The sequence below is a fragment of the Peromyscus leucopus genome, chromosome 8b (genome assembly GCF_004664715.2).
Source record: "Peromyscus leucopus breed LL Stock chromosome 8b, UCI_PerLeu_2.1, whole genome shotgun sequence".
Taxonomy (NCBI): Eukaryota; Metazoa; Chordata; class Mammalia; order Rodentia; family Cricetidae; genus Peromyscus; species Peromyscus leucopus.
Window position 1 is genome coordinate 9,074,266 of NC_051086.1, and position 12,643 is coordinate 9,086,908.

At 55.3% G+C, this 12,643-nt stretch overlaps 2 protein-coding genes across 3 annotated transcripts; one reads left to right on the top strand and one right to left on the bottom strand.

Moving 5' to 3' along the window:
• Window positions 1-70: 70 nt before the first annotated feature.
• On the top strand, window positions 71-3,804 carry Nubp2 (nucleotide binding protein 2). The gene is made up of 7 exons (XM_028854622.2): window positions 71-162; window positions 616-734; window positions 838-1,036; window positions 1,898-2,052; window positions 2,269-2,379; window positions 2,602-2,671; window positions 3,167-3,804. The coding sequence occupies exons 1-7, from the start codon at window positions 147-149 to the stop codon at window positions 3,310-3,312; spliced, it is 816 nt and encodes a 271-aa protein (XP_028710455.1). The 5' UTR covers window positions 71-146; the 3' UTR covers window positions 3,313-3,804.
• A 697-nt stretch (window positions 3,805-4,501) lies between these two features.
• Igfals (insulin like growth factor binding protein acid labile subunit) lies at window positions 4,502-11,363 on the bottom strand. Of its 2 annotated transcripts, none has more exons than XM_037200836.1 (2): window positions 8,848-11,363; window positions 4,502-6,594 (listed from the first exon to the last, which is right to left on the bottom strand). In XM_037200836.1, exons 1-2 carry the CDS (start codon window positions 8,861-8,863, stop codon window positions 4,799-4,801), a joined length of 1,812 nt encoding a protein of 603 aa, XP_037056731.1. In that variant the 5' UTR covers window positions 8,864-11,363; the 3' UTR covers window positions 4,502-4,798. The 2 variants fall into 2 exon arrangements, with proteins under 2 accessions (XP_037056731.1, XP_037056730.1); XM_037200835.1 differs by lacking the exon at window positions 8,848-11,363 and adding an exon at window positions 7,736-8,089.
• Window positions 11,364-12,643: the final 1,280 nt, after the last annotated feature.

Consider the following 12,643-nt stretch of genomic DNA (forward strand, 5'->3'; position numbering starts at 1 on the left):
CGCTTTAGGTGACCCGATTGGCTGAAGAGTGCGTGCCCAGGCCTCTCAAAATGAGTCAGGGGCGGACCCTGGTTGTCATTGGTTCAAAGGCTCGGAGAGTTAGGAGAGGAAGCGGAAGGGAGCCGCGAAGAGCGGCTGGTGGCGGGATGGAGGCGGTAGCTGGTGAGCGTGCGGGTTGGCCGAGCGTGAGGGGTCGGGGAAGTCTGAAGGCGGACCGAATGCAGCGGCCGAAAGCCCGAGACGCCAGTGTGCGCCATGTCCCCTTGTTTACTGAGCCAGCCGGGTGACGCGGATGCACATGTAGGCGGTTATGGCTGCTCTGGGTCCTCAGCTTTACGCCTCGCGGACAGCTGGAAGCCCTCTGCAGATTCTAATGTGGAATCTATGCGTTCGTGCCCAGGTGCCGCCTAGCCGTGATAAACTATCCTGCTAGTTTCCTCTGTGTCTGTTGAAATTAGCGGGCAGTTTGAGGATTATCACGTGTGCACATGCCTTCAGTTGCTCCACTTCATACAGAAGTGAGACCGAGACAGGTCTGGGACTTCTAGAAAACCCTACCTGGGTCCCTTTGTCTTTGTCGCTCTCCCGGACACCCCAACTCCTGTTTCTCACCAGAGCCCGGGAACCTGGCCGGCGTGCGAAACATCATCCTTGTCCTCTCTGGAAAGGGGGGCGTTGGGAAAAGTACCATCTCCACGGAGTTGGCCCTGGCGCTACGCCACCAGGGCAAGAAGGTGAGGCCCCAACCAGGGTCGACAGCTGCTGCACTTACTAGTTTGTAGCTCCCAGTAAGCCTGGAAGGCTTCTCCCCACCCCTCAGCATCCGCCTTCTTTCAGGTGGGGATCCTAGATGTAGACCTGTGCGGTCCCAGCATCCCACACATGCTCCGTGCGCAAGGCAAGGCAGTGCACCAGTGTGACAGTGGCTGGGTGCCTGTCTTTGTGGATCAGGAGCAGAGCATCTCCCTCATGTCTGTGGGCTTCCTGCTGGAAAACCCTGATGAGGCCGTGGTGTGGAGGGGTCCCAAGAAACATGGTAAGAACTCGGTGAGGGCAAGTCCCCCAGCTGACTCTTCATTTATCTCTTTATTGCGCCTACTTTTCCTCTTATCATGGCTGCTGCCTTTGGGTAAAGTCAGAATCCAGCCCTGGCCTCTTGGTGGTGGAGACTTTGTCCCATTGGAGTGCTCACCCATGCCCACCCAGCAGAATATGCACACGCCTGTCCCCCCCGAGAAGCCTCTCACAGGCTCTGGATGGAGGGAGGGCCGTGAGACCAAGATCAAGGGCGAAGCTGTGTTTGGCGTTGGTTGTGAAACCATCAGCCACTCCGAGTTCAGTTAGGAAGGGAGGTCTTCGGAGAGCCTCGCCCTCACCCGGCACACACCGGTGTAAGGCCCCACGGTGTGTAGTGGCCCACGTGCCGAGCTTCAAGGAGGGAACGTTAAACCATCCGGCTGCAGTGAGGGGCCGCCTGGGAGGAAAAGCACTCTTACGGTGAATGGCTTGTCGCCCCTGGATGTGCCCGCAAGGTGCTTCAGGACAGGCCGTTTCCTCTGGGCCTGAGCGCACAGAGGCCCTGAGGAGACGCAAGGTTCCATCCTCACCTGGGGCCTTCATGGAAGCCGGCTACAGCCCAGAGGGTGGAGTGTGTGGAGACAGTTCAGTGCTAGCAGCTGGCACAGCTGTAGGAAAGGAGTGTGCCTGTGGGGGCCGCGGAGCTCTGCCTCCCCAGTTACCTCACAGACCAAGGACCCTGGCTGCCCTGTGTGGCAGGTGTTCCCATTGTCCCCTGGGAGCTGCCCAGGAGCAGCTGGTAGATCCTAGAGCTGGAGAAGATGGGCCTCCCCCTGCCTAGCCCTTTCTCAGGTCACCGCTGGTCTCTGGGTCTCCGCAGCTCTGATAAAGCAGTTTGTGTCTGACGTGGCCTGGGGGGAGCTGGACTATCTGGTTGTGGACACGCCACCAGGGACTTCTGATGAGCACATGGCCACTGTGGAAGCCCTGCGCCCCTATAGGCCCCTGGGGGCCCTCGTGGTCACCACACCACAGGTACCACTGGCATCTCCTCCAACCTCACCTGGGGGGGGGTGTTTCTGTCTGTCTGTCTGTCTGTGGCATCTCCTCCAATCTCACCTGGGGTGCGTGTGTCTGTCTGTCTGTATGTCTTTGTTCTGATTGGGCTGGGCAGTGGTGGGCCATGTTCCCAGCTGGTTACTTGGTTCTTGGCTGCCTTGTGACTGACTGGCCCTTCACTTTGCTCTACAGGCAGTGTCTGTTGGGGATGTGAGGCGGGAGCTGACTTTCTGTAGGAAGACTGGGCTGCAGGTCATAGGGGTCATAGAGAACATGAGCGGCTTCGCCTGCCCACACTGCGCCGTAAGTCTTGGAAAATGAGGCTATTTCAGGGTCTGAGGGGGTACAAAACAGGGCATGCAGTCAGTGACTTTGAGTAAGTGGGTCCCTGTCCATCAGTTCAGGTAAGTGACTTCCTGGCTAGAGAGGACTCTGGTACTACCTGGGTATTCTCCCTGGACCAGCTGGAGGTCTCGCCCTGGCCATGGGTCTGCAAACTGGACCCTCACAGCCCTTGTTTCCTAGGAGTGCACCAATGTCTTCTCCAAGGGCGGTGGGGAGGAGCTGGCCCAGCTGGCCGGAGTCCCCTTTTTAGGTAAGTGTCAAGAGCAAGCCAGCTGGGGCCCCAGATTCCACCTGCCAGGCTTCTGAGTGGGTCTGACTGAAGAGTTGGGCCTCTCTTCAGTATGTGTCCAACTTGAGGTGTATGTGGGCTGCCCACCCCCAGCTGTGTTCTGGGAATGCCTGTGTCAGGGATACTAGGCTCCTGCCACTTGCCCCACATTGTCTAAGTGGGAGGTCACGGGGGCCGGCAGCTTGAGCTTCTGGCAAGTGAGTGGTAGGGTGGCATTCTCGCCTGCTGCTGTCTTATGTTAGGCCCCTCTTGTTTTTATTTCTTCATTGGGGTGGGGGTTGTGGGTGTGCATGTGCCACAGTGTACATGGGGAGGTCAGAAAACAGTTTGTGGGGGTCACTTATCGCCTTCCACCATGTGAGTCCTGGGGCTTGAACTCAGGTCGTCAGCCTTGGCAGCACACACCTTTACCCACTGAGCCATCTTGTCGCCCTTTCCTGGCTTTTGTTGTTGCAGGCTCTGTTCCCCTCGATCCCCAGCTCACCAGGAGCCTGGAAGAGGGCTGTGACTTCATCCAGGAGTTTCCCAAGAGCCCTGTATACTCTGCGCTCACTTCCATAGCCCAGAAAGTTCTGCACAGGATGCCTGCTCTGCTCTCCTGACAGATAGTCTCATAGCACTCCTGGCACTGTGTGCTCTGTTCACAGACTACGGAACTCTGGGAGCGGAGGTCCTCAGGACTGTCTTGGGGCCTGCATTTGCTGACCTGAGCAATGGCTGGTCTATGTGATTATCTCCATGCAGTGGAGTGACATTTCTCAGTAGTGTTTGGGTAGAGTTTACTTACCATCAGCAGCTGAGGGCATGGCTTGGGTCCTAGTTTCTTGAGATAGTCACAGCCTTAACCTCCAACCTGTGGGCTTTGTCCAGCCCTAGTCGCTGCTGCCCCAGATCCACAGGCTGCTCAGCCAGTCACACCATACGTGAGCTGGCCAATACTTTCTCATCCTGACTGACCCTGAGTGCCCACCCACAAGGGCTGTGCTATGGAGCCTTCTGTGATACACTGTGTGGTTTACAGCTACATCTGGTTAACTTACAGGAATCTGCCAATAAACATATCACCCCACCTTGGGGAGAACTTAGCATCCAGACCCTCTGTCCTCAGTGAGATGGCTTTTGGTACATTCTAAGGCTGGAACAAGCAGTATTAGTAAAGATATAAGGGGCCTGGGGATGTGGTGAGGATGTGTGTCTTGTTTTGGGGGATGGGCGTGGGCATGTTGTGTTTTCAGAAACCTGTGGGGTCTGCCAGGCATGTTACTGAAGGCCTGGGGCAGCTGCAGGCCATAGGATGAGCGTTCAGGGGTGAGCTGAGGCCCAGAGGCCCTCTCCTTCTTCTGGAAAGGTCAGAAAGGAAAGCAGATGGTGATCTGTTATCTTCCTAGGGCAAAGCTGAGGTGTCAGGGGAGACTGGGGGTCTGGGGCGCCTTGCAGGGCATGGCTCCTGCAGTCAGATGGGAAGGTGCTGTCCTCAGCTCCTGCCGTTACTGCCCTCCACCCCTGTGCTCTGACTGCCTGGGATCTGGACAGCTGTGAGAACCCCACCTGGCTCCAGGGCAGTGCCCTGAGGGAGGGGTGCAGTGCCAGGATGGGGGGGGGGGGACTTGAGTGCCTGCAGTTCCCTGGGTTGGAGGACAGGGTCCTAAGAAGCCCTAGAGGACATGGACACAGCAGGATGAAGTGGGACACATGTTCCCAGCACCAGCAAGGCCCAGACTGGGCTCGGCAGAGCTAGGACAGGACAGAGGGGTGGGGACAAAGAGCATGGAGACCACAGACCACCTTTCCCCAAGTTCACACTCAAGGCTGATTTAATTGTTGCCAGCAGGGAGCGCTGCTGAGCACTTCCCTCCTGGTCGGGCCCTCGGGCACCCAGCCTGCGCCCAGCCTTTCTGAATTTAGGCCGCATAGCTGCCAGTACTGCTCTGCTTCCAGGAAGTGAGCAGCCCAGGCCTGGCCCCTAGAGATGGGCAGGTATTTTCCCTCCCCCCGCTGACTTTGAGAGCCAGCTTATTCTGGTAACAGTGAGAGACTGTCCTGACCACAAGGCGGCATTAGGCCAACCCGGGCCAGTAGTGGCCAGGGTCAGCAGTGCGCAAAGTGAGTTTCGCCGATGTCTCGTAGGTCGAGGCCTGAGACGTTGGCAGGGCCGGCACAGGTGATGTTGTTGAAGGTATACACCGGCTGGCAGTCATCGCCCTCACAGACAGTCTGAACAAAGCGGGGCACGATGCCGGGGCTCTGCAGGGCAAAGTCACGCAGTGCCTTGAGGGGACAGCGGCAGTCCCAGGGGTTGTCATCCAGCCACAGGCGCTCCAGGCCATGCTGTGGCGAAAAGGTCTGCAAAGAGTTATTCCTGAGGCTGAGGTAGCGCAGCCGCCCCAGTGGTGAGAAAAGGCCTTCAGACAGCGTCTCCAGGCGGTTGTGTGAGACGTCCAGCCAGAAGACCCGCTGCAGGGGTCTCAGGACATCCAGAGACAGCACCGACAGCTGGTTATGTGAGAGGAGCAGGTACTCGAGCTGGCCAAGGCCCTGGAAAAGCCGGTGGGGCAGATGCGTGAGCTGGTTGGCGGTAAGGTCGAGCTCCAGCAGCTCAGAGAGCCCTGCCAGGCTCTGTTCTTCCATGCTGGAGATGCTGTTGCCCCTGAGGAAGAGCCTGCGCAGCCCTGAAAGGCCGGCGAAAGTGTGCAGGCGGATGCGGCCCAGGCAGCTGTGCTCCAGATGCAGACTGTGCAACTTGCCCAGCCCCTGGAACACCCGCTCCGGGAGGCTCCTGAGACAGTTGCCAGAGAGATTCATAACAGCCATATTGAAGAGGCCAAAGAAGGCACCCACCTTGACCTCGTGGATGTGATTGTCATTGAGGGTCAGCACCTCTAGCTGCCCCAGGCCCTCAAATGTCTTCTCACCCAGCTGCCGGATGCGATTGTGACCAAGCTGCAGTTCCTCCAGGAAGTGCAGATCTTTGAAAGTCCGCGGCCGCAAGCTAGTGATGGCATTGTGCGCCAAGCGCAGGACGTGCAGACCCAGCAGGCCCGGGAAGGTGTCCTCCAGGAGCCCTGCCACACGGTTATGGGATAGGTCCAGCCAGCGCAATGCCTTCATGCCCAGGAAGGCACCAGGGGCCACAGCTGTGACCGAGTTGTGGCCCAGGTACAGCTTCTGCAGCCTGGGCAGGTGTATGAAGACGTTGGCCTTGATGCTGCGCAGCGCATTCCTGCTCAGATCCAGCTCGCGCAGCTCACCCAAGCCGCAGAAGAGCGAAGGCTGCAGGTAAGCCAGTTTGTTGCCGGCCAGCACCAGCTCCCGGAGGTTGCCCAGGCCCTGGAACACCGTGTCCGGCAGTACCACTAGGCTGTTCCAACCCAGGTTGAGGGCCCAGAGGTGACCGAGGCCCTGGAACAGCCCCTCTTCCAGCCGGCCCAGGAGGTTGTTGGCCAGGCTGAGTGAAGCCAGCCTGGGTGTGTGCGTGAACAAGCCAGCAGGCAGGCCGCGGAGCAGGTTCCGCTCCAGGTGCAAGTGGTAGAGGTTCTTCAGGCCCAGCAGGGCCTGGGGCTCCAGGCTGCTCAGCCAGCTGCCCTGCAGGTTGAGGAAGTCCAGGCTGGACAGGTTTTGGAAAGCCGCTGAGGGAATGGAGGAGAAGTTATTGCCGTCCAGCCACAGGACCCTGGTGCCGACTGGGATGCCCTCAGGCAGCTGTGTGAGGTTTCTGGAACTGCAGAAGACGCTGAGCTCATCTGTGTAGTCGTCATAGCTGCAGGTACAGGCGACGGGACACTGGGGGCCCTCGGCATCTTCCGATGCTCCAGGATCTGTCCCCTGCAGGTCACAGGGGCCTAGTGCCACCCAGAAAGCCAGGAGCACCACCAGGGCCGGACCTCCTGTGGGGAGAAGGGCTTGGCAAGGAGGTGCCCAGAGGACTGTGGCCCAGGATGTGAGCCAAACCCTGGACTTCCCTAGTCCTCAGCCATTGTAAGAGAAGGATGTTGTTTGTACACTAAGACATCTGGTCAACCCACTTTGATACCAAGCAGACAATGGTAGGGTAGCCAGGTCCTAGGCTCTGAAGCAACTTCACTTTTCCAACTCCTGGAACCAGCAAGTGGTGGTCCCCATCTCACTGCAGGGACACCGAGGACTTGGCTCTTCCATTTTACCCTGGCTTCACTGGGCCCTTGGCCACTAGGCCATGTGGCAGTCTGTATCCTCTGGGGTATACACAACAGTCAGGCTGAAAACCAGAACCGAGCTGCTGGCCTAGACCTGGCTGTTCCAGAATGTTCTGGAATAGACCCGGGCAGCATATTCATTTGTGGTCCTCAATGACTGGACAGCAAGCTGAGCACTCCCTGCCTGTTAGGCCCCCAGAAGGGGGACACACATCCTGTTTTGCTCCGCAGTATATGCAGGCCGTATATTCTGTTGGTAGAAGAATGGAGTCTAGAAAACCCTGACCATCTACATCAACCCACACGGACTCGGCCAGCACCTCCATCCTAAATCTACCTCAGGGGTGTGCTGAGAACTCCAGCTTAGGTTAGGCAGGACAGCACGGTTCCGCACCTACACGGTATGCGTCTGGGGTGACTGCACAATGGTGGTTTTGGAGTGAGACTCGCCAGTCTCGGACAGCCCCGGCATCATGGTAGCACGCCAAAGGAGGCAAGCAATAAGACGCCGGCTTCCTACTCACCCAGGGGCAGGTCCCTGAGAGGCACGTTAGCTAGAAAGATCATCGCAGGCCGTGGCTGGTACACCAACCGTCCTGGCACGCTATGAGGTGGGACTGTGAGGAGCGCTGAGCCCCGGTTTCTGCACCTTGTCATACTCAGGGGTGAGGTGCTTGTTCCTGCCTGCCCTGCCTTCGTCTGGCTCATCCCCAGTGCCACCACCAAGGGGAAGCGTGACAGAGACCCTCTGCGGTCAGGATTAGTGGTATCCGCGACCCAATCCAAAATTCCCACCAGCGGGTTGAGGGCCAGCTACCCTCAGAGCAAATGGCAGGGGAGACGGGTTCCTCACCTGTCCTCGGGGCCATTGTGCCTTGTACAGACCTGGCTGCAGGCAGTGAGCGAGCGAGCGAGCGAGCGAGGCGTCTAGGTGCAGGCTGCTGCCCTCTGGATTTCCTCACGGCCAGTAGCTGGCAGCCTTAAGCTGGCCCTGCCCCACACCGCTGTCTCCTTTAACCCTCTCGTGCTGGGCACTTAGTCTCAACAGCAAGTCTCCTGGGGGCGGAGATGCCGGGAAGAAAGTCTCCCTCAGGGAAGAGGAGGGGCTCTGAAGGCTGCCCCTGTAGGGTCGAAGGTAGAGGCTTGTTGGAGTGGCCTTACAGGATTTGCTGCTCAAGGTAGAGGGCCCTCTCTCCAAGTAGGTTCAGCCAAGATGAGGGTACACTAGGGGAGCTCCCGGGTCTTGGGGAGTCCCCGACTCACCCCCGTACTGAGCAGATGGCTGTGTCAGGTTAAGCAGCGGATACCTGTTTCTTATAGCCCTGCCCATGTTTCTTTCTTTTTCTTTTCTTTCTTTCTTTCTTTTTTTTTTTTTTTTTTTTTTTTTTTGTAGAATTTTTGTTTTTATGAGACAGGGTTTCTTTGTGTAGCCTCGGCTGTCCTAGAACTCGCTCTGGAGACCAGGCTGGCCTTGAACTCACAACAGAGATCCGCCTGCCTCTGCCTCCCGAGGGCTGGGATTGAAGGTGTTCGCCACCACTGCCCGGCTTGAGCTGGGGTTTCTTAACAGCCTGAGTGGGTTCCGCCATTTGTGCTTCCCAGCCCAGGGGTTTGTCCAGGGCCCAGTCTCAGCCCTCCTGTGACCTCTGGGTCAGCTGGTGTCTGGCCACTGCCCCTCCCCCAGGGCCTCTTCTAGGAACACCTGGCAGGGCCACCAGCCACCTCATGTTTGCTTTCCCCAGCACAACCCTCCTGGGCAAGGCTGGCAGGCAGGCAGTGGGGCGCCCAGGCCTGAAGGGCCGGAGCCAGCCAGCTTCCACAGGTCTCTTGCTGCCTCCGCAGCAAGGAGGGCCTAACTACCCACTACTTCCTCGTGTACAGAGACCCCAGGAAACACGCGGCCCCGGGGGAGGTTTCGGGGGCTGCTCGTGGGGCCCTCAACCTGGCCCTGGCTCCACCACTCACCCTGCCGGAGCCACATCTCAGCTTCCTTCTCCAGGGCCTGAGAGCTGTGACCTGGTAGACACGCCGGAGCTCAGCAAAGCCTGCCTTGAGCTCTGTCCCTTTGCCCTGCCTGGGGTGGTGGGAATGCACACGGGAGGGGCCAGGAAAGGCAGTGCTGGGGTTCAGGAGGGGCAGCTTCTCGGGGAGGTTGTGGGCTATCGGGACCTATCTCTAAGCAGAGAGAGGAAGTAGACTGGTCTGGGAGGGCCAGGGGGCCTGGCTTCCACTGTGCTGCCCCATCTCTGGGGCATTTTCCAGGTTATTCCTCGGCCTTTTTTTTTTTTTTTTTTTTTTTCTGAGAAATTATAGATCGGCAGGGGGGAGGCTCCGCCCAGAGCCACAGAGCAGTTTACACAGTAAAAGTGCGACCTCAGCAGGGCTGCGGGGCCAGTGGCCAGCCTCAGGCTCTGTTGGGAAAAGGAGCCAGGCAGCAGTGGCCAGGAGTCCCTGTGGGTCCCCACTTTACTCCAGGCCAGGATCTCTTCCTGTCCACTGCAAGCACCGCTTGATGTGGTGTGGAAGCCTTAGCGGGCTTTTGACAGCTCGGTTAGACCCAAGTCAGCCTCCTGCAGCCACACAGCACAGTAACAACACCTGAAGAGTTCCCTGCTCCCCAACAGCCCCGCTCTTCTGTCCAGTTTTCCCTACAGGGGCCGTGCTTGAAGCCCATGGGACCTGGGCCCGTGTCTAGCCCTGAATGTGGCAACAGATGCAGAGCACACTGGGCCTGCTCCTTCAGACGTCATCCAAGTGAGACGCAGCCCTCCTAGCTGGAGCCTCAGCCTCCCTCCAGGACTACTCACCATGCGGCCTGAAGGGATGTGGGCGTTTCTGGGGGGGCAAGACTTGAGGGTCCACACGGCAGTGTGTCTTCCCTAGCCTGCCTCTGTGTCGCCTACTGATGTATGGCTGTGCTGCTGTTCTGTGTTTTCTAGATCTCTGGTTAGGCTGAGCACCCCAAAACTGTCCAAACACAAGACCCAGAGGTTTTGGCACATCTGTGTTTTAGCCTCTTGCAGGTTTCTGTCAGATCACCTGTCAATGTGAGATTTCTGAATTCCAGATACAAGTCCGGTCCGTAGCTTTAGGCTTTTCATTCCTGTGGTCCCACTAAGTTCTGTGTGTTCACGCACATAGTGCCAGAGTAGGAGCCAGGACCCGTGTGTGCAAAGCTCTGGCACACCTTACTCCCCCAGCCAGATTCAGTCATTTCATGGTTTAATTTTTTTTTTTTTTTTTCTGAGACAAGGTCTCAGGTAGCCCAAGCTGGCCTTGAGTTGATATGTAGCAGATGTGGTTTTAGATCCTGGGTCTCCTGCCTCCACCTCCCAAGAGCTGGGATTACAGCTGGGATTAAGCCACCTTGCCGAGGCTTATTTTATATTTCTGCAACAAGATCTTACTGTGTAGTCCAGACTGGTGCTCAAATTCACAATGACCCTCTTGCCTCAGCCTCCAGAGTGCCAGGCTTATAGAAACCAAGCCCAGCTAATCCTTCATAATGTTTTATGAAGTTTGATTCATCAGACTAGAATTTTGAGTCCTGTTTGCATTTGTACCCAAACATGTTCCCTCTAGGCCCTCCGAGTCACCTTTATAATCTGTTATCTCGTTATTGACAGTTCACCCGTGTCTTTGTCTTGCTGTCTGGAAAATGACTGCTTCACCCTCAGAATTAGACACCCGTCACTGCTCTTCCTGCCTGAGTCCTTGGAGCCAGGACCTCCACGGTCTCCCGGGCAGCTGCCATTTCAACAGGCTTTGCCATACATTCTGACATCCGGGTGGCAGGGTGAAGATTCCAAGTGAGTCAACAGCTTGGTTTCTCCATGTTCTGAGTCCAGCATATGGTATCTTCAGCAACAGGGTCTTAGTCAGTCCTGGAGGGTAGCCAAGAGTATTGGCAATGGCCTGTAATGGCCTGGAGGGAAGGTCTGTGGGGGGGGTTTGTTTTGTTTTTTGATACAAGGTCTCTCTATGTAGCTCTGGCTGTCCTAAATCTACCTGCCTCTGCCTCCCAAGTGCTGTCTTTGGGATCTTATTGATCAATAACCTACAAAGAGGGAACCACCCCTGGGACGAGGTTCTATTTGCTAGCCAGTGGTGTCTAGTTGGGATACTGTGCCCGTGTTATAAGGCAGCTCCATTAAAGCTAATTTGTAAAGTTTATGTGTGTGGGTTTTGCCTGCATGTATGTCTGTGCACCAGTGCACATGCCTGGTGCCTTTGTAGGCAAGAAAATGGCATCTCATCTCCTAGAACTGAAGTTAAGAGATGGTTTTGGAGTGCCATGTGGATGCTGGCACTCAAACTCCGGGGAAGCCAGTGCTCCAACGGCTGAGCCATCTCTCCGTCACTCTTTATGTATGTATATATTCTCGGGGGTCTCTATGTGGCCTTGTCACTCTTTATGTATGTATATGTTCTCGGGGCTCTCTATGTGGCCTTTTCTTTTTTCTTTTTTTTTTAAGGTTTATTTATTATGTATACAGTATTCTGCCCACATATATGCCTGCAGGCCAGAAGAGGGCGCCAGATCTCATTACAGATGGTCGTGAGCCATAATGTGGTTGCTGGGAATTGAACTCAGGACCCCTGGAAGAGCAGCCAGTGCTCTTAACCTCTGAGCCATCTCTCCAGCCCCCCCCCCCCAATATGGCTTTTTCAAGAGGCCTTTAGTATTAGTTACCCTCCCTATAATATCTTCTCTACTTGCTCCCCACCCCCACCCCAGTTTATCTCTTCCTGTTCCATTATTTTCCTTGAGCCTTGTGTACCCTTTGTCTCCTCCAAAACTTGAAATCCCCTCCAAGGCCCTTTAGTAACTTCCTGACCTCTGTGGCTATTTCCAGGTGCAACACACATCTGAAGATTCAAAGCTAACATCCACAAATGAAGAAAACATATGACATATGTCTTTCTGAATTTGGGTTTCCCCATTCAGAATGATTTCTGTTTGTTTTTAGTTGTGGCCCATAGCTAACAGTTAAAGGTCAGAATGTATCTAATTCCATCCATTTGCCTGTGAATTTCCTGATTTAGTTTTTTGTTTTGTTTTGTTTTGTTTTTACTATCTCAGTTATATGTATTTCATATTTTGAGAACTGTTTGGTTCTATGCCCCATTTTAAATAGGGTTGCTTGTTTTCTTGATGTTCAGAGTTTTGTTTTGTGTTGTGTTTAGTTCTTTGTATATTATATTCTAGATACTAACCCTCTGTCAGATGTACAGCTGGTAAAGATCTTTTTCTATTCTGTAGTATATCTCTCTACACAAATTTTTTTTTTTTCAAGACAGGGTTTCTCTGTGTACCCGTGGCTGTCCTGGAACTTGCTCTGCAGACCAGGCTGGACTTGAACTCACAAAGATCTGCCTGCCTCTGCCTCCTGAGTGCCTGGATTAAAGATGTGGGCCACCACTGCCCAGCATGACAGTGTCTCTTTCTGTACAGAAGCTTTTTAGTTTCGTGTGTTCCTATTTGTCTGTTGTTGCTCTTAATGCCTGTGCCCCCGGGGTCCTGTTCTAAAGATCTTTGCTGTGCCTGCACATTGAAGTGGATTCCCTGATTTGGGGAACTGCTCTTATGCTGAGGTCCTTGGTCCATTTAGAGTTGAGTTTTGTACAGGATAAAAGGTAAGAGTCAAGTTTCATGTAACTATCCAGTTCAACCATCGCTGTTTGCTGATGATGCTGTCTTTTTTCAAGTGTGTATTTTTGGCCTCTGTTTAAAAAAAAAAATTAAGGGCTAGGCACCAAT